Raw genomic sequence first — 21,905 nt, 5'->3', positions numbered from 1 at the left:
CCACCAGGACTCTATGCATTCCCCTGTCTTTTCACTGGATTACATAAGGAGACACTGTTAGATATCACTATTTTAAATAAAATGACTTCTAAAAATAAAGCATTTTACTGTGTTTGGTGCTATGTTGCATAGCTATACTCTTAAGCATAAAATAAAAAGGAGGTCAAGTTACTATTCAAAGAAAATGTTCATGGAAAAAAAATACTATCTTGAGAGGCGGAAAATATGGGCTCCAGGCAGGGCAGTAAGTAGCTTAGGATGTGCAAGGCCAAAGAGAAAATTATCATGGTACACTTAACATGGCAGAAAGGATGCAAGTTGGTAAGAAAGATGACCAGGGCACTTCTTATAAATAGAATGGAAGCTTTGTTGTAAAATGAGTTTTAAGGGGGTAGAGAGGGGGGAAATAAAGGGCTCATAGCAGGAGGCCACACAAATGGAGAGCGCTCTGAATGTTCAGGAGGGACCCACACACACAGAGGCCCCATTGAAGACAAGCCGTGACACTGGGCCTTAGAAGGGAGCATTTGCAGTGTCCTCAGAATGGGAAGGAACCCTTTCCCTGATGCCTGCATTCCCATGAGGCCAGCACCTATGGGCTCTGATAAGGTGGTCATATCCACTGGGCAGGATGCTAAAGCCAACCTAGCGAAGGAGGCACCATTAAGATTCTCCTCACAGAGGCCAAGAACCCAGAGCTAGAGACACAAACACAGGAGCATTAAGGAGTACTCTAGAGGATCGTGCAAGTCGTGAGCTATTTTTTCCTCCTCTGGACATTAAAAGAAGACATACAGTGGTGGTCTGCCCACTCATGATGCTACAACAAGCTTTAAAAAGTCTTAGGAGATCACGTATACCATTAACTCGCTCAAAATGTCTCTCTTTTTCTTAACCACGTGGCCTCAGTCTCCAAATCTGCCCACTTCAGAACCAGGAAATGTGTGCTCATGTGAAGTGTCCAACAGATCACTCGTCTTAACAATAGTATAGCAGGGAAACCCACAGGAATTTGACATTGCTGTCTCGGGCTTCGTGAAACACACGGGCAGGCTCACCTTAGTGAATGCTCGATAGCACAAGCCACACAGCTCCACCAGGTAGGCCAGAGTGAAGACAGCATTCTGAATGACAAAGCTGAGTAGCTTGGAAAATGGTTCCAACAAACTCTGCAATGAGATTGGAGCCAAATAAATCACTTGTTCCTTATTATTATTATTTTTTAAAAATGCACTGGTCTTATTACACTTTAACTGCTAGAGTTGTTTCTTAGAAATCTGATGCAAGCCGTTGTTAATAGTCACTCTGTTGGTCTAAGAAATCAGCCCACAGTTCAAAGAGAATCCAGAAAAACCAAACCCCTTATTTTCCCATGTGGCATCATTTACAAACCCTCCTAACTACAGCCCTGCACTCCTGTCAGGCTAAGCAACCCCACCTCTACGAGGCTGTCCCTCTGGACCCTCAAGTGTCTGTGGCTCCTCAGATTCACATCCACCAGTTACACTCTGATAAATGCCCTGTGTGCACCAAGTGCCTTGAGCTCAGAAACGGTTCCTGCTGTCCAGCACGTAGTTATCGGAGGGACATTGTATGTTTGTTTCCCTGTCTACATCCCACCATCGTTCAGTTTTCGTCTCGCAGGCTCTCACAAAGACACCCAGAATGTTTAGTGAGCACCCACTGAGTGTCAGGCAGAGCTTGGCGCTTTTGTATTGTTTGTCCTAGTCAAACATCTTCCTGCCCAGGGGCAGGAAAGAAAACAAGCTCCAGCCTTCCATGCTTCTCTTCTGGAGCCTTGGATCTAGATAAATGATTCGTTCTCTAATTGATAACGTAAGAAATTCAAGAGCTATTGAATCCTCCAGAGCCATGAATCTTAATAGCCATACTGCAAATGCCACCTCAGTAACTGTGTTTACATTAAATATTCAATTCAATGTTCTGCCTTAGAGCAGGCTTCTAGAAAAGGACTTACTCAATGAGAGGATACAAACACTTGGAAAATATCTACTTTTTTGTGTGTTCACGTGCGAGATGTATTTGTGACGTGGGGTCCACCCGGGGGTCGGAGGAGAACCTTGGGCATCCATCCTCACCTTCCACCTTGTTTCAGGCAGGATCTCCCTTGCTGTTCACTACTGTGCTGCATCCAGTTTCTTTGTGGATTCTGGGCATGGACACTCAGGTGGTCACGCTGTGTGCCAAGTGCTTTTTACCCTCCAAGCATCTCTGCAGCCCCAGGGATAAATTCATTTTTAAAGATTTATTTTTATTATTACTTGTGTGTGTGTGTGTGTTTGCATGCCATGTATGTGCTGCGTGTGTGTGTGCCTGTGTGTGTGTGTGTGCCCGCGCACGTGCGCCTGTGTGTGTGTGCGCGCACGTGCCTGTGTGTGTGTGTGTGTGTGTGTGTACGCCATGTGTGTGCAGGAGCCTGAGGAAGCCAGAGGAGGACATCATATCCCCTAGAACTGGGAAGTATGAGCTGCATGGAACCAAATTTGGGGTCTGCAAGAGCAGCAAGCACCCTTAATTATTGAGCCTTCTCTTTAGGCCAGATAGGAAACTCTCTGAGGTTCCTTATGTATTTACATAAAAATCAGTTCAGTTACCTGCTCTTTGCCCCTGAGAATAGATGTGTTTTTCCATTATTGGTACCCGCTACAGAGACTTATGTATGTGGCTTTTTGTTGTTGTTGTTGTTGATATATATATATATATATATATATATATATATATATATATATATCCTTATATATATATATATATCCTTAAGGAAACTTTGAGATGGTGCCCATAGATAGCTAAGTTCAGCAGAAAAACCTAGGAACTTGTTCTCTTACAGACCTATGCTCAAGTCCTAGGCCATTCACAAACTAGCTATGACCTTGAGCAGACACGTTGCTTCTGAGTCCATGTCTTTATCTGTACATGTGCAGACTGGCTCACCTCTCTTTGTAACAGGCCAAGGTGAACTGTGACTCCGTGAAAGTGTAAAGGTCAACAGCTCTAAGAAATGTGTATTGTTGGTGGGTGAGCCAGTAATTATTATGTACATTGTAATGTAATCTCTTTAGGCTGCACAGAAGGCAGCCAAGAGGTGTGAGCAGGAAATGAGACACAGCCCTGAACATCCCACACAGCTCATGGTCTTACTGGAGAATCTGTAGGACACTGTACATGTTAATACTGAAAGCTTGACCAAGGAAGTGGTTCCTACAGATAATACAAGCATTTAGGAGTTTTAAATGGAGTCTTGAAGGATGAACTGTGGGCTCACTACACTGACAAGGGTCTAAAGTGTGTCAGGCAAAGGAAACGGCCTGAGCAAAGGTGGGGGTCTGAAACTAAACAGGATTAAATGTGTAAAGCAGGAGGAACAAGACAGGAGCATTCAGCAGTGTCCACTGTCTTCATGAGGATAATGATGCTGACCTGAAGATGCTTGAGAGGCATTGGAGGAACGGGACAAGTAGCAGAGATTAAACTGGAAAGGTGGGCTGGTGAGAAGGACGTGAATGTAAGCTATATCAAGGAATTTGGATGTGATCCTGAAAGAAACCGGAAGTTGTCAAAGACTTTTAACTAAGGAACCAACATAACCCTACTCAGAAGGCTCAGCTAGCTGGTAACCTGGAGGATAATCTGGATGGAGCGGTGGGCTTGCCCCAGACCAGGATGAATAGTTACAAACGGTAGCATTGCAGTATTTAGACGATGACCCAGCACGATGTTAGAGGGAGGGGGACATTCTGTATGCAGCGGCCATATCTTCAGGGTTGCTCCCTTTCTGCCCTGCAGTTAGGAGGTAATCAAATAACCAACCAGGCAAGCTTTTCTGAAACACTTTAAAAATACGTACCCTCGTGGCATTGGTAGAAGGTATCTTCAAGAGACAAATCATAATTCTCAAACTGGAATCTAAAGAACACTGTGAACAGATAGGAAAAGGCAAAAGTCAGCGTCCTTCTCAATGTTTCCATTGCTTCAAATATTCCCTGCATGCATTTTACAAAAAGAAGTTGTGGGAGTGGGGAGATGGCTCTGTCAGTAAGGGGCTTGCAACCTGGCATAAATTCCCACACTTGTTCCCAGGACCCCGAGAAAGAGCTGGGTGTGGTGGCCCATGCTTTTAATGTCAGAGCTAGGGCAGTAAAAGCAGGTGTATCCTTGGGGCTCACTGGTCAGCCAGGCTGGCCAGCTCAGTGAGCTCTAGGAAGAGAGCCAGTCTCTAAAACATAGTGGACTGCGCCTGAGGAGTGACACCCAATGCTGACCTCTGGCCTCATATGCACACATATCCACAGAGATTCAAACACACACACACACACACACACACACACACACACGCCCGCATACACATACACACATATACACACACCATACACTTATCACATACAAGTCTTCCTGTGACTACTTCTACACTGTATATCAAAAACAATTGCTTTCAGATTTAAAAACTTTAATGAAAAAGTATGCAATGTTAAAATAATTATTAAACAAATGAATTAAATAAACACAGCTCTGAAACTATTTTTTCAAAGATATAGTTCCAGAATTACATGATATAGAAGTTAGATGAAGGCCTGGATGGATGGATGGATGGATGGATGGATGGATGGATGGATGGATGGATGGATGGGCAGGCAGATAGGTGGATGAACAAGTGGATAGAGAGATGGACAGATAGACATGTAGGTATTAAGGCAGATGTTAAATGTATACCAGTCTAAAGAAGTATACTAAGTTAGGAAAAGCTTTCTTGAGGGGAAAAACTAATAGAAATCATTAGTCCAAAACAAGAACCAGTTTCGTCACCTTCCTCTGGGATTTGTTTCTTATTTTAATTTTTCACAAGAGCAGGGGTTAAATTTGGTCCTTGTGTAAAGCAAGGTGTGGTACCACAGAACTAGGCCTCTCCAGTTTCCCAGGTGGGAATTCACCTTCCCTTGGTCATGCAAAGACATGACCCAGAACCTGGAAAAAAGGAGCAAACTTTCCCTCTAACATCCATACGGAGAGAAAAAAAAACACACTCTGTAAGATTGGCAGAGCGCGAGTAACAAGCGCTAGCCTATCATTATAGCCACATTCCAGCTTCTACAACTGGACAATGACCCCCTTCGACAAACTAGAAACTAAGCCACAGTGTCTCCTGGTGGATCCCTGGACTGGGGCTTGTCTGGCACCTGACCTCACTCCAACCAGTCACAACCCTGTGTCACTAGCAGGGACAAGGGTGCACACCGAAGTCTGAGACAAACTGCGAGATTTTCAAGGGGGCAATATTTCCTAAGAGATGAAGGACAAGACAGAATAGTTTTCAAGTCTGACTTAGTTGGGAACTTCCTTGCACAGATCCTGGCAGTATTTTCTAAGAATCTTCTAAAAAGAGCCTCGGCCTGTTTAATATGCCAACGCCCTTCAGAATTGACATGACATTTACCTACTTTAAACCAGGAGCTGAAGCCCAGCTGCTGATCAGGCCAAACCCTGGTGACTTAAAGCTCAGGAAATGTCATCTTGGTGGTGGTGGGGGGAGAGACCCATACGCTGAGGCTTGTTCCCACATAACCACCGTCAGCAGGGGTGGAGTGCAGACCTCGGTAGGAGCCGCGCATTAACACTGTCAAGGGCCTCGGTTCTCCTTATGATCCTGTGTCACACCGCTCCACTCATTAACCTTTGGGCAAACTCCCTGCGGGCACAGCTGATTGTCACAGATTAGGCAGAGCTGTTGTTTACAGCAGCAGCACCCCCTGCTGGTCAGCGTCCAGCTCAGCAACTTCACTGCCAGGCTGGAGCCCACGCTACTGAATGTGTGTGGCTCATCAGCAAAGGATGGTCCTGAGTGACACTCTGATCTAAGGGGGCCATGCTAAAATGTGTACACATGCGTGTGTGTGCATGCACGTACGTGTACGTGCATGTGTGTGTTTATGCTCAGGCACCATGGATGGCACACATAAGATATTAAAGAAAAATCTTTGGGAGTCGGTTCTCTCCATCCACCATGGGGGACTTGGGAATTGAACTCCAGCTGTTGGGCTTGGTGGCAAGCCCCCTTACTCCCTGAGCTACATAGTCCTCTTTGCTTGGATTTATTCATCTGCTTTAACTTGTGAGCAAACAGGTATCACAGAAAGAGGTAATAAAGAACCTCCCTTGTTGCTCTGCTTGGCACAATTACTTTGAACCCTAAGCAGCATTCAGCAAGATAAAGGCTCCGGGTTACCATCCTCACAGCATCCTTGCTAGCACCCACCAGTGTGGCAACAGTGACTACCAGGGCTAGTTGACCTTTGCAACATTTTGCATACATGCACAAGTACCATCATGTGACTCTATTGGCCAGAGGAACAAGTGACTCATTTTTTGTCTCAATTTAAATATTCTTATCTGTGAGTTACATTTTTTAAAAATAAATCACAAAATTACAATGGAGCAAGGTTCAAAAACCTAACTCTGCCAAGGCCAGTGACTTCCCGGCCCCTGGGACACAAATGTCTGCAGCTTTCTTAATTTACAACAGTGTGCACTTCTACCACACATAGAGCACCAGAGCATGAGTTAGAAGATGTGGGCTCTAATTTCCCCACCACCATGGAGCTATTTATTACCAATTACACCAGACCTCTGAATTTGTATTGGTATCGCCAGCTTTAATAGGATAGGCTCCTGGGTTGGTTTTTTATTTTGGTTTTGTTTTGCTTGCATTTAATAGGATTTAATTGCATTTAATAATGATCTTTGGACCACAAGATTAACCAGTTAGGTGACACAGCACCACCCTCCAACCAGTGTGTGTGTGTGTGTGTGTGTGTGTGTGAGAGAGAGAGAGAGAGAGAGAGAGGTGTGTGCGTGTGTGTGTGTGTGTGTGTGTGTGTGTGAGAGAGAGAGAGAGAGAGGTGTGTGCGTGTGTGTGTGAGAGAGAGGTGTGTGTGTGTGAGAGAGAGAGAGAAAGAGAGTGTGTGTGTGTGAGAGAGAAAGAGAGAGAGAGAAACAGAGGTGTGTGTGTGTGTGTGTATTCTTCCCAGGTGCTATACTGTTGATCCAAACACTAGAAGTTGTCCCACATAATATTGTCTTGGTCTTTCCTGAACACTGTTCAAAAACACTTGTCACTTTAAATAATTCTCTAACTCCATTTAGACAAAACTATCAATTTCCTTGCCTATTTGATATCCACTCGAGGAAGAAACAAACTTCTACAAAAAGACAGTCTAAGTCTGGGGGGTAGAATGTTCCCAAGCATGCACAGGATGCTGACTTCTTGCCCCCTCACGGAAAAGGGAAACAAAAACAAATTGAAAAAGAAAGTCAGCAGAAAGGAAGACAGAAGACGGGAACAAACCATTCAACAAAAACCCAAGCAGTCACCAGGTAACTTCGTTATCAGTGGGTAAAATGTCCACTCCAGGCTTCTGTAACATCGCAGACTTAATGACCTAAATAAGTCTCATCACTCAGGCTGACAGATGTCCCACAGCCCTTTGGGATCTGTTGGATCGCCTGACCGTGCTTCGTCTGTTTAAGCAGAAAGTAAAGAGAGCTAAGAGCTTGGGCTGAACTCACCTTCAAAGGTAAAACACAAGGCAGCTTGGCAAAAAAAGTCTGAAACTGGTTGCTGATTGTGGCCCAGAGGCTACTAGGAGAATCCATGGGCAGAGCTTCCATGAACGTGGCAATGTTTTCCAAACAGCGTATCATAGCACCCCCTGCTGGCAAATTCTTTTTGTTATTTAGACCCTAAAAACACAAAAGCATAGGCAATCAACTGCTGAAAGCAACACCCGAATTTATAAAGCTATCCAGTGAAGGTGTGTTTAGAAATCATATATTCGCACTATAAATATGCTGGACCGCCTGCTACACAGGCTGGTCATTCTAACAGGCAGGAGGATCAAGGAAGAAAACCGGACTTTTAAGTCCATGAGGTAAATCGGATCGTGAAGTAAGAAGTATGTAAGAGCATAAAACTGGGGTGGTTAGATGCCAAGAAGACAGTGAATGAGCATTCTGGGAGAATCTTCCAGAATAAAGACTGGAGCTATTGATAACAGCAGCAGCTGCTTTCTTCCAAGCAACAGCTTGTCATGGTGAAGTGTGGGGACTTCTTGATGTAGCTTACATCCTAAAGACTTCAAGCCAATCTCAAGACACAGTATAGCACCATGAAGCGGTCCAAGGGTACTGCATGGAGGACATGGGTGTGGTTCATGGCCTTGGCTGAGGCCTAGGGTACTCTTCGTACAAACCTACCTCCAAGAGCTGACTGAGGGCAGCGATTGAACTCAGCTCATTGAAGTCCATGAGAGATGTGGCTAAGGTCCGTAAAAAAGTCCCGTCTATGAAGCAAACAGTCACAGTTAGTGTTTTGGGGGACTGGCCAGACTTGCGGTATCTGCATCCTCAGGGGAGTAAGTTACCTTTGATGGCGCTCTGGAACAGCTGGGGGAAGATGCCGTTGGGGGCCAACTGGTGGAAGATGCAGCGAAGGAACTGCTTGGCCACACCTGCTGCATTTCCTGGAACCATCATGCTGCATTCAAACACAGGGGAGAGAGTCACAAGCTGTGGGCCCACAAGCATGTGTGTGTGTAGTGACTTAAAGTTGAGGCTTTGAACACCACGATTTTATGCACTATCTCTCCATTTCCCTCATTGAGATGAAATTACCACAGGCAAACAATTTTTTTAAAGACAGATCCATGAGGTGCTAAGTGGCCACAGAATTATTCCAGGCCTCCCAAAGTACAGGTGAGTATTCCAAAGCCAATGATTTGCAAAGGCCCCATGTCCAGAAATCGCCAAGAGAGAGCTGCCCTGAGGGAAACAGTGAGGGATGCTTCACTTCTTTTGGGAGGCCCAGGATGTTTTCTAGAAGTGTCTGAGCTGGTAAATGCTCGCTTAGGCAGGACTTCCCTTCGCCTACTATACACCCCCAAATGGCAACCAAAGAGAGCCAAGAGTTTTATGCGGCTCTGCCTCGCAGACAAAGGCACCAGAGAGGACAGGTCTTGAGGAAGCGAGGGAGGAGGTTACCAGAAGGAAGAAATCAAAGGTCCAAAAAGGATGGCAAGCAAGAAGTCCTCCTAATCCATCAGCTCTGGTCTCACTACACCAAGTCAGCTCAAAGATTTATGCCACAAACAGTCTTCAGCAGAGCAAAACCCTGAACTTACAACTAACTTAAGAAAACACATAGAGACAGTTAACCTGAACAAGGAGGAGCTAACGGGCCCCCAGACTGATAGCTGGGAAGCCAGCATGGGACTGACTCAGGCCCCCTGAATATGGGTCTCAGCTAGAAGGACTGAGCAGTCTAAGGGACCTCAGACAGTGGAGCCAGGATGTATCCCTGGTGCACAAAAGGACTTTGCGAACACATCCCCCATGGAGGGATAACTGCCTTAATCTAGAGACAGGAGAGAAGTCCTTGTCCCTACTTCACATGACCTGACAGATCTACACAACCCCACCTGGATGGCATTGCCCTACATGTGGAATGGGGGTGGGGGGATGGGAGGGGAGAGTGGTCAGGGTACATGTGAGAGGGCAGAGAGGGTAAAAGGGAGGAAGGGAAGGAAGAAAGGGAGGGAGGGAGGGAGGGAGAGGGAACTGGGATTGACATGTAAAATAATAAATTAAATTAAAAAAAGAAAGAAAACAGAGCAAGGGTTAGTTTCATGAGGCCCCCATAGCCCTAAAACTAACATAGATAAAGCTGTTATCTAAGTAAGTAAATAAAAACAAGGAGGGAGGGGAAAGAGAAAACGCAGACTAAGTCGGGTTTATATTATATTACGTAGAATATCAGAAAAATTCCGCAGTCCAGGCAGTGTCTGGGGAGAAGGCAGGGACGAGGACCAGAGCTCACATCCTCCCCCTGGGCATAGTGCTACCTCTAACTGCAGCCTCAGATGATAGAGATGGGGGGTCCCCCAAGTGAGCAAGCTTCCTGTCCAGACTAGTTGCATCAGCAAGCTCAGAGGCTTGATGGAGAGACCCTGCCTCCAAGAGTAAAGCTCAGTGGCTTGATGGAGAGACCCTGCCTCCAAGAGTAAAGCTCAGGGGCTTCATGGAGAGATCCTGCCTCCAAGAGTAAAGCTCAGGGGCTTGATGGAGAGATCCTGCCTCCAAGAGTAAAGCTCAGTGGCTTGATGGAGAGATCCTGCCTCCAAGAGTAAAGTGGAGAAATGAACAAGGAAATTCACTGACAACAACTTAGAGCCTCCACATGCCAATACACACATGTACACTTACACATGCAACCCCACACATAAACACACATGCTAAATACTTTAAAAAAAGAGGAAAAACACATGATTCAATACATTAAAATAAAGACACATGATTTTTAAAAACTCAACATATTGGAAATAGAAGGAAACATTCTCAATTTTTAAAAATTGTATCTGTGGAAAAAAAAAAAACTATGGCTAACATATAACCAGAATGAGATGCTGAATTCAGGCAACAAAGCAAGAAAGGCCATGCCCATGTCTCTTATGGCTCCACCTACTTAGATAAGGTAAAAAAGACAAAAATACCAGAGAGTGAATAGTAAAGCTCACTATTTGCAGGTGACACAATGCTTGCCAAACACAATAAAGCTCCAAGGAATCTAAGAAGGAGCCTCTAAAACATGTGTGTAAATTCATCTAGGATACAACAGTAATTCAGAAAAACCAATTTACCCACCAGGAAAAATTTGAAAATTATTTTCTTCAAAGTTCAATTGATATTGAAATTAAAAAGCATAAAACTCTTAGCAATAAATTTAACAAGATGTAACCAAAAAATTATAAGACCATTCCTAAATATTGCTTGGGGGAAGGGTTGATGGCTCAGTTGGGACAGCACTTGCTTTACAGGGCCAAGAGAGGGTATGGCAGTGTGCACTGGGAATCCCAGCATGGGGGAGGTGAAGACCAGATCACAGGGGCTCACTGACCAGACAGTGTAGCCTAACTGGTGAACTCTAACCCAATGAGAGACCTGTCCCCTAAGGAGCTAGATGACATTCCCAAGGTTGCTTACAGACTCTACACGTGTGTCTACGCACCTCTGCACACATTTCAAAAACATAGCTGAGAGAAATTTAAAATGTAATGAAATGGAAATATATTCCATGTTCATTAGTTGGACAATGCAGCCTTTTTCTATGGGTAATTCCCAAACTGATGCACACTTTCAATTTCAGTAAGCATTTTATCTAAACAAGGTATGGTGTGGTGTGGGCGTGGTGTGGGCGGGGTGTGGGCGTGGTGTGGTACTGACACACGATATCTCAGCACTGGGGAGACAGAGGGAGGAGGCTGGCTAGGCTCACAGCAAGACACTGAGCTAAAAAGCCAAAACAGAAGAAAGGGGGAACTAATTTGGAAATTTAAAAGTCTAGAGAAACAAACAAATCTTAAAAAAGAAAAGAAAAGAAAAGAAAAGAAAAGAAAGAAAGAAAGAAAGAAAGAAAGAAGGAAAGAAAGAAAAAGAAAAAGACACCAAGGAAGAGAACCCTGCTACCTGACGCCAGGACTCAACACTGTAATCCAGACTGTGGGGCACTGGATCATTTGTTCTCAGCCTGTGGGATGTGACCCCTTTGGGATCTGAATGTCAGATATCCTGTATACCAGATATTCATTACAATTCAAACAGCAGCAAAATTATATTAGTTATGAAGTAGCAATGAAATAATTGGACGATCGGGGTCACCACAACATGAGGAACTGTATTAAACGGTCACAGCATTGGGAAGGCTGAGTACCACTGTGCTAGACTAAAGGAACCAGGTGACAAGTTCAGATACAAGCGGCCATGGATGGAACTTGGAGTTTATCCCATGGACCAATGAGGAAAAGAGTCTTTGAAACAAGGAGGTGCTGAAATAGCTGGATATTTGACATGAATAAAGAGAATGTCTCTACCACAACCCAACAGTATATATAAAAACTAATTTTGCTAGATCAGGTTAAATGCTAAAGTCATGAAAGGTTTGGAAGAAAACAGTAGAGGATACACGAGTTGGAAATAAACAAGTTCTCTTAGCTAAACAACAAAAGCCCATATCTTTGAAGCTTGAATAAATTAGAGTTTGTCTAAATGTTAACATATTATAGCATCAAGAAACTGAATGAGTAAAGCCCAGTGTGGGTAAAGATATTCTTAAAACATATTTATACAAAGAAGCCCTATAACTATAGAATAAAAACAAAACATCATGATTAAAAAAGATGGAAAAGATTATTTAAATAGACACTTCAGGAAAGAATATATAAAAATCAGTGAACACTTAGAAAAATGTCATCAGTAGATGCAAATGAAAACTACAAAGAGATAGCCACCACATATAGACCCCATCTGCTACAGTTAAAAATACCAACAGTGTCAAAATCTGGCAAGGGCATGGGACAGCTTGAAGTCTCACTAATGGTAGGAAATATAAAATAATATAGCCATCTTACATAAGAGAAACACCATAACCTCATTTAATATTTATTTTTACTTAAGTCTCTGTGTGTGAGTATGAACACAAGTGTTCAGATGCCCTCAGAGGCCAGAAAAGGGCATTGGACACTCTAGAACTGGAGTTACAGGCAGTTGTGAGCTGACTAACATGGGCACTGAGGGACAAAGGCAGGTCCTCTGGAAGAGCAGCACCTTTCTCCAAGAGACTGTCCTTGGCCATTAAGTCTACAATACCTCTCCTGGGCCTCCTCTGTCACCTGGAAATAATTAATGTTTGTAACACATTACAGTAAGAGACATTCAATTACACTGTCAATTTCTTATTGGTTAACTTGTTTGTTTTCTGCTTCTTCAACTTGAACGTAAGTTCCATGAAAACTGGGATCTGACATTTAACCCCTCATGCCAGGATCAGAAACTAACTCCATAGATAGTCACTGAAGGGTCTATAACAGTACAAGACAGGAAGGAGACAAGAGGGTCCCCTGAACTGACTGAATAGCCATTAGCCAACTGGTGTGGGCTGAGTTCAATGAGAGACCCTGCCTCAAAAGATACGGTGGGGCGTGTTGAGGAAGGCACTTGATATTGACCCCTGACCTCCACACTCTCCACACATGCATGCACACAAGCAAATGAATCAGCACATAATGAGTCATTATGGGAGACTATTTTCTTCACAGCACTTAGCACAGTTACCACACTTCCGTGAATACTCATTCATGGTGGCCACCTTGGTAAGACTGAAAGCCTAACAAGGCCAGGAATCATGCCACCTGTTGCCTTCAAAGAGAGATGGGGTGCAGCTTTGCAGTGGAGCATTTTCCCAGAATGGTCAGCTAGATTCACAACATAACAAACACAACAACAAAACCCCACTTAACCGGGCTGAAGAGATGGCTCATTGGGTAAGAGCACTGGCTGCTCTTCCAGAGGTCCTGAGTTCAATTCTTAGACCTATGTGGTGGATCACAACCATCTGTAATGGGATCTGATGCCCTCTTTGGACATGCAGGTATATTGCAGATAGAGTATGCATACACAAATTATAAGTAAATAAATAAGCGAACAAACCAAACCACTTAACTAGTACAAGTTGGGCTGCAAAGTACTTGTTGACTAAAATGAGCGAATGAGTAGATGCACAAGTCCAATCAGAAACTAGTAGGGCTGCGGTGGGCTAGCAGCTGTCTTCTGGAGAGCTCCTGTCCACGGACAGTGTCAGGACCATGTGGGCATGCGCAGAGAGCAAAGAGAAAGGACACCCACTTAAAGTTCTTACCTTTCTGCTTGACTGGAAAAGGTAGTACTGGATGCCAGCCTGGGGAGAAAAGGGAACAGTCACATAAGAATCGTAGCTTTCCACGGTGAAACACATTAGCGTTGAGCTAGGCCTGTGATTCAGGTTGGCAATCCCTTTGATGGGCATCAGAGCATCCACTCAGCGGTCATGTCCAGGGTTAAACAAACCCAGTCTCCCACACCTGTCTTCTGTGTCAGTCACAGATTCCCATGGGAAGGCATACAGATAAGAGTTTACTGTCCCCCCATCCCCAACCTAAACAAATGACAGTATTAGCCCAGCTGGACAGACACCAGAACCTGCTATCTAGTGATCCCTGCATTAACTCAGATTCATTTCTCTGTCACTGATCTTTGAAACCCAATTACAAGCGAACCACACACTGTAAAGCCCTCTACCACAACAGAACAGACAGCAGAGGCATCCTTAGTTTGGCTGTTGAGTAGGAGTGATGAAAAGGGAAATCTGCCTTTTGGAGATGAAAACTATGAATTAAATAACCGAAACTGACATTTTGAAAAACTATAGTGTGGCTCCATAGACATGGACTTATGTTCTCTTGTGACAGAGAATGAACCAAATTGGTGGGTTCAAAAGAACATACTATAATCTGTAAGATAGTGAAGACACCAGAACCACTTTTCCGTTTTCGTAGGACAACTGAAGGAACCAGGAGCTTCAGAGAGGGACAGTGGCTCTGGCAGCTGCCATAGCAGCATTGTCTCTAGCTGCCTTGGATACAGGCACTTTTCCTAAAGATTTTACAATGGGGAAAGGAGCATGGGCAACTCAACTAAGCAATGATCAAGGATGTGAGAAACATGAACTTGAAGGATTCCCCTGAAAGCCAGAGGGCTGAAGCTTGGAAAGGTTCCAAGCAGACAGCTCTGTTTGAGATGGGAAACATTTGAAAGAGAAACGAAAGGGATTGTTGAGATGACAGACTCCTAGAACATCCGGAGAGTGCTGATAAAGCCACACTGGCTCATCTTGTGTCCCTCACAGTGAAGGGGGGGGTTGGTGAAGAATGCCTCACCTACATGATTTCAGAATCTGCTTTCTTGGCAGCTTGATGGTGAAGATTTGGCTACCAAGAGTCGTGGAAATTTGTACTAAATGTTTTTCAGTCTCTTGCTAGTCTACCCAAGGGAGCTAGGTAGTCAACATAGGTATTCATATGTCTGTATATGGAGTATGTGAATGTAAGTGGTACTGGTTTCCATGTTTTTCTTCAAAGCTCACGTTTCCACCGTAACAGTTGGTAGTAATCAGGTCACGATTATATACACTTTTTATATTAAACAACACAATCTCTTCTCTCTGTCCTCTGTGGCTTAGATCGGCTGTGCCAAGACAGCAACAGAGTAGAACCACAATTCTATCTTCTCTAAAAGCACAGAGTGGTGACAGGAACTGTGGTCAAGCCTTAATAAAAAACCTGCAACTCCATGAGTGCTAGAGAGAGAGGACACAGCGTTTATTCTATAGTTACCAAGGTGAGTTAAAATCAATGGCTCAAATGAAGCTGTCTTTTCCTTATCTCTTCCAGTTCCCATACTCATCATGTACTTTTTACAATGGCTTTTGAATTTTGGTCAGACTTAACTTTATGCTGTGTCTAACTAAGTAACTCTAAAGATACTCCAAAATTAATCTGGGTGGTCCACCTGGGGAGACAGCTCAGTGGGCACTCGAGCAAGCATGAGGACCTGGCTTCGAATCCCTGCACTCAGGTTAAAAAGGGGGAATGTTTGTATACATCTGCAATCCCAACACTGAAAGTGGAGACACTCTGGATCTAGAAAGTCATTGTCACTCAGCAAAGCATAATCAGCAAGCTTCTAGTGCAAGGAGAGACCCTGTCTCAAAGGAATAAGGAGGAGAGTTATAAGCAAGATATCTGAAGTCCTTGGCTTCTGAATATGCAAATAGGCATGCCCACATACTCACACACACAATACACATACCACACACACATATATACCACACCATACTACACTCACACACACTACACACATATACCACAGCACACTACACTCACACACACCACACACATATACCACAGCACACTACACTCACACACACCACACACATATACCACAGCACACTACACTCACACACACCACACACATATACCACAGCACACTACACTCACACACACCACACACATATACCACAGCACACTACACTCACACACACCACACACATATACCACACACATATACCACACCTTACTACACTCACACACACTATACACATACCACACACACATATTCCACACGACACATACCATACATACATACCGTACCATATTACACTCATATGTACCATACCACACACCATACACATAACATACACCATACTACACTCATGTGCACCACTCCGTACTCCACTCAGACACACCACACACATACCATACACATATACACCATACCATACTACACTCACATGTATCACACACATAGCAGCATATACACATATGCCAATACACACATAAACCACACCATACTACACTCACCATGCATCACACATGTACCATATACACACACATACTACACCATATTATACACACGAATGGGGGTGGGGAGCAAATAACAGGGTTACTTATTTTTGTAATCAAGTTTTTAATGCTTTTAACTTGATACCCAAACTATTTGTACTACTGTGTATGTATGCAAGTGTACATGATATATATGTGAATTGTGCACATATGTACAGATGGTGTGCACAGAGGTCAGAGGAGGTTACCAGTACCCCCTGCCTTTTTTCCTGGAGACGGGGTCCCTCGCTAAACCTGGAGCTCCACTGGCCAGAAAACCCCAGTGATCTTCCTAACTCAGCCTCCAGTAGCACTGGGGTTACAGACACTTGCCTGTGCGTGCCTGGCTTATGTGGGTGCTAGAATTTAAGCCCAGGCACATATGCTTACACAGCAAGTGTCTTACCCGCTGGACCATCTCCAAAGCCCCTGTTTTTATTGTTCTTAAAGTTAAGTTTAGCTATTTCTCAGTAGGTGTGATGGCACATGCCCACAATCCCAGCACTTCGGAGGAAGGAGGACTGTTGATTGAGGCAGCCTAGGATACAGAAGGAAACCCTGTTAGAGGCTGCCTAGGCCACATAGTGGGACCCTATATCAAAACCCAAACAAAAAATTACAAAACAAAATGAAACAAAAAAGCAAGCCACAAACCAAAAAGTGTGCTTTTCTCTCCCTGAAATCCCAAGTATCTGGAAATTCCAAATCGTCCAGACAGCTCCACTCCTGGCTTCTCACAGTGCTTAACCAAGCTTGCCCTATCTGGTGTGGCCACCCAATGATTTCACACAAAACTGTCCCTTTCAACAACCAAACCACAGCCAGGTATGGTGGTACATGCCAATAATCCCAGTTCTCAGGAGGCTAAGGCTGGAAGATCACAAGGTCAAAGCCAACTGGGGCTACACAGCAAGTTCAAGGTCAAGCTGGGCTACACAGCAAGGCCCCTTCTACCAAAAAAAAAAAAAAAGCTCCACAAATTTCTCCACAATTTTTTATAATATTGCTAATCTTTAATTTTATTTTATGTGTATAGATGTTATTCTTGCATACCTGTCTGTTCAGTGTGTGTGTGCAACACCCTCAGAAACCAGAAAAAGGCCACCAGATTCCCTGGGGCTGGAGTTAAGAGACAGTTGTGAGCCACCACGTGGGTGCTGGGAATTGAACCAACACTTCCTTTATCTGTGCCAGAATGGTGAAGATGATGTATGACACAATGATCCCTGGACTGATCACAAGAGAGGTGTCAGTTCACCACAAACCATGTCAACGGATGACACTATTGTCATAGTAATGGTTAGCACAAAGCCTACTGTGGACAGCCCATCCAAACACTATCACACATCAGCTCACACAGCTGTAGGGAGCAACAGCCCTACCCTCTTAGTGCAGCCATCTACTGCTTGACTCATGACCTGGTACAGCTGAGAAATGAACCCGGAAGATGCTTCCGTCCATTTTTAAAAACTAGTCTGAATTGATCCCATGGGTACCGGGCATTTACAAGGTGACTGGATGTTTCACTTTCAAACTGATGGCTTTGATTTCAAGATACAGCTTTAGGTAGGGCTCCTTCCCAGCAGATAAAGTAGAAACTAAGGTTCACCTTCCCACAGACTGCATGATATCAAGCAACAGTGGGGCCGCCAAGTCTGGGCTGAGATGGATGAATGTGGAGAGGACCACAATGGCTAGCCCCAGGGTTTCTTCATCGTATTCTTCGAGGATGGCCCCGCAGTCATGGCATCTGCAAATGAAACAGACGGAAGACATGTTAGAAAGCCAACCACAGTTGACGCTAACACACAAGCACAGCCCTTTGTCAGAGTTTTGGGAAAGGGCCCCAGATGGTGATAACTGGGCCCACTCTAAGTGAAGACTCCAGTGCCACTGTCACCATAAGACATGGCGGAGGTCATGGATGTTCCTTCACCATGCTGTCCACAAGCATCTGGCCCCACGGGGATTCTGCTCCTTTACAAAGAGCTTCAGGTAGAATAACAGCCTCTAGTGAAATTATGTCTAAGAATAGTCAGTAGCTGGATCTTCCTGTCAGTTTTTATGGTTTTATTTAAGCAGAGATAAATGTGAGTGTGTGCCATCCACTTGTTTTTCTTCGCTGTGCAGCTTGGCAGTGTTTGCTGGCTCCGACAGCCAGCTGTGCTGCTCTTTCTGGACGGTTTTGAGTTCCTTGGGTAATGCTGTGAGTGATCTCACACAGTCAGTTGCTCTCACCAGCAGCTCTTCCAGATCCTTGATGCTATGGACCAGGAGCTTCTAGAAGCCACTGGGTGGCATGTGCCCAGTTTTCTTGTTGTCCCATAACCAACGCTGGGCATCTGGCTCTGTCCCTGACACTGAATCTCCTCACATCTTGTTGCTGATAGCTCTGTGCCCCCCACAGATGCACCCAGCTTTGACATAGTGTTCTGACTGGGACAGGACGACCAGTACTCAAAGGGCTACACGGTGGACAAAGTGCTTGTCACATATGCATGAGGGCCTGAGGTCGAGTCCCAGCACCCAAGTAACTAAGCTGGGTCAATGGCGAGTGCTTGCAATCCCAGCACTAGGAAGGCAGGGACAGCAGGACTCAGGGCATGACCTGGCAGATGCCTGGCCTCCTCGATGAGTCCGAGACCGATGGGAGATTTTATTTCAATGAGGTGAACGGCTCCCAAGGGAGTGCAACTGAGGCTGACCTCTGACCTCCACATGCATGTTTACACAAATGCATGCATACCAGAGTACACACACACACTCACACACACACACACACACACACACACACACACACACACACACGAGCAACCAGAAACAACTGGGGGAAATGATAACTTGAATTGGAGTGGGTTATGACACAAAATGGAGAAATCATGCGAAGCTCTGGGGATATTCCAAGTTAGTACAAGCCAGGCCAATTTGCTTCTCAATGTAGCCACTGTGCTGGCTAATTTTTTTTTTATATCAATTTGATACAAGCTAAGGTTATCTGAGAAGAAGGGATCTTAACTGAGAAAATACCTCTACAGGCTCACTATGTAGGTAAGTCTGTGTGACATTCTCTTGGCTGATGATTGGCATGGGGGCACCCAGCTCACTGTGGGCAATGCCATCTCTGGGCAGGTGTCCTAGGAGCATGTAAGAAAGGACCTGAGACAGTGGTGTGGGGGAGCTAGCAAGCAGCATTTCTCCATGGCCTCTGCATCAGTTCCTGCCCCCAGGTTTCTGCCTTGGCTTCCCTAGATGATGGACTACAAGTTGTAAGATAACTTTGCTTTTAGTCATAGTGTTTAATCATAGCAGTAGAAACCCTAAGACAGCCATCAGCCTACTTCTGAGTGTGCAGTGAGCGACTCCTCTGTATTAGATATTTGCACCATCCTTTAACCCTCACTTTCCTTTAATAGATATGTGAGCCACCTCTGTCCAGGAACTATCTAGTCCCAGAGATATGTCCAGGTTTTAAAATCTACAAGCTGATGGGAGATGTCATTCTGTAAATATGTTTCTCTTATTGGTTAATGAATAAAGCACTGTTGGCCAATAGGAAAGCAAGATAGGTGGGACTAGGAGACTAGGAGGAGAGAGGAAGTAGTAGGGAGGAGTTCCAAGATGGTAGACTGGGAGAGAAGAACGCCAGCCCCTCTCTCTAGTAAGATAAGACCACGTGGAAGTACTTAGATTAATAGAAATGGGCTAATATTTAAGACAGAGCTAGCTAATAAGAAATTAGTAACTGACCAACAGAATTATATATAATACAGTGTCTCTGTGTGTTATTTGGGGCTGGCATGGCGGTGGGACCAGGACCGGCAGGGAAAACCTACTCCTAACACAAGGGGAATGCTCTGGAATCAGAGATGGAGCTGAGGAAAGAATAATAAGGACATTCACACACTAGAATGCCTTCGACTTTAAAATGTGGGCTTAATCCTAGAACTCGGGGCTACTGGCAACTGATAGTCTGTGCAGTGACAAACCAGTTTGAGATGCAGAAAATGGGTTTTACTTCCAGGATGGAATAAGAATGGAGTCTCAGTCAGGCGTTGGTGGAGCATACCTTCAATTCCAGCACTTGGGATGCAGAGGCAGGCAGATCTCTGTGAGTTCAAGGCCAGCCTGGTCTACAGAGTGAGTTCAAGGTCAGCCAGGGCTACACAGAGAAACCCTGTCTCAACCCACACACACACACACACACACACACACACACACACACACAAAAAAAAAACCAGAATGTATCTCTTCTTTGTTCCTAGTGTAACAATTGGATGTTCCCAGGCTGAAGAATGTATGGGCGTTAAATTGTTTTTAGGGATACGCTGTGGAATAACCCTCTTTTGCCCTGTAAAGATAAGATGCTGAATGGCCAATAGCCAGGCAGAAAGTATAGGTGGACAAGCAAGCTAAGGATGCTGGAAAGAGGGAAGGTGGGGTCAGGAGTCGCCAGCCAGATGCAGAGGAAGCAAGACGAGAGCGCCTTACTGCGAAAAGGCACCAAGCTGCGTGGCTAAACATAGAAGAAAAGTCTAGGTTAATTTAAGTGTAAGAGCTAGCTGATAATAAGCCGGAGCTACCAGCCAAGCATATATAAGTAATATTAAGTCTCAGTGGGTTTATTTGGGAGTTGATGGTGGGACAGAAACTTCCATTTACAAGGATAAGTGGGATTATCATATTCTATCCAATTAAAAAAAAAAGAGGGGGATATGCCAAAGCATGGACAAAACACTGCTCCTAGTGTATGCATTTCTAAAACTCAATTGTGTACCACACAGCTTCAGCCCTTTGAAAAGTAAAGTGTGACTCAAAAGCAAAGAGCGTTTCCTCACCTGGGGACCAAACTCTATAACCAAAGCAAATGAGAAAACAAACAAACAAACAAAAATTGGGAGCTTACTTGTCCGTCATCACCGTTGGCTGCTCATCCGTGAATTCTTCAGGTGCAGGCACAAACATACTGGCTATGCTGGGGGCTGACAGCAGGCTGGATTTAGTGGCACCTGGGTAAGCAGCAGAGAGACGAGCATGAATACAGACAAGCTTCTGGGGCCAGGAAATTCTCCGTTCTGCATTCATTAACTCTCAGAAGATCACATTTATGAGACTGAGACCTGGACATCCCACCCATGGCCCAATAAAGACCCGACTGCGAAGCAAGGCCAAGAGAGAGCTGGCTGTCTAACCTCTCTTTTGCTCCATGACTTTAAAACAAATCAGAATGCTCAGCTGGCCAATGGGATCTAAGATGAAGATGGACTTCCTAGCATTAAAGGAAATTGCCTGAACAATATGGCATTTCTAATGCACAAATGCATACCAGCATTAAAGGGGGTACTGTGAGAAGGCAGTAAGACCCCAGATGTCATGCCTCAACAAATGGGAGGCAGTGAGACCCCACATTTCACATACATGAACAAAGGCAGGGGTGAAACACCAGACTTCACACACATGAACAAAGGGGACACGGGGGCTAGAAAACTAGCAAAAAGACTTCATTTTTAACTGAAGTATTAGTGGATGCTATGGTGGCTGTTTCACTCGGTGACTTGCTCCACTTCACCCAGCCAATAGAACACTTTGAGG

At 44.6% G+C, this 21,905-nt stretch overlaps 1 protein-coding gene across 1 annotated transcript in view; it reads right to left on the bottom strand.

Moving 5' to 3' along the window:
• The window catches only part of Unc79 (unc-79 homolog, NALCN channel complex subunit), a 191,916-nt gene that overhangs the window by 39,714 nt on the left and 130,297 nt on the right, over positions 1-21,905 (bottom strand). Inside the window, exons 36-43 of the mRNA XM_051196519.1 lie at positions 21,220-21,322; positions 17,926-18,066; positions 13,757-13,795; positions 8,433-8,545; positions 8,266-8,351; positions 7,579-7,752; positions 3,866-3,934; positions 1,059-1,169 (exon numbers count right to left, since the gene is read on the bottom strand). Coding sequence (XP_051052476.1) covers positions 1,059-1,169; positions 3,866-3,934; positions 7,579-7,752; positions 8,266-8,351; positions 8,433-8,545; positions 13,757-13,795; positions 17,926-18,066; positions 21,220-21,322 — 836 coding nt within the window. The remainder of the gene's footprint in view (positions 1-1,058; positions 1,170-3,865; positions 3,935-7,578; positions 7,753-8,265; positions 8,352-8,432; positions 8,546-13,756; positions 13,796-17,925; positions 18,067-21,219; positions 21,323-21,905) is intronic.

Source organism: Phodopus roborovskii, unplaced genomic scaffold, assembly GCF_943737965.1.
Source record: "Phodopus roborovskii unplaced genomic scaffold, PHOROB, whole genome shotgun sequence".
In the NCBI taxonomy this organism is placed as follows: domain Eukaryota; kingdom Metazoa; phylum Chordata; class Mammalia; order Rodentia; family Cricetidae; genus Phodopus; species Phodopus roborovskii.
The sequence above is the reverse complement of the archived record's forward strand: the minus strand, read 5'-3'. Positions and strand labels throughout refer to the sequence as shown.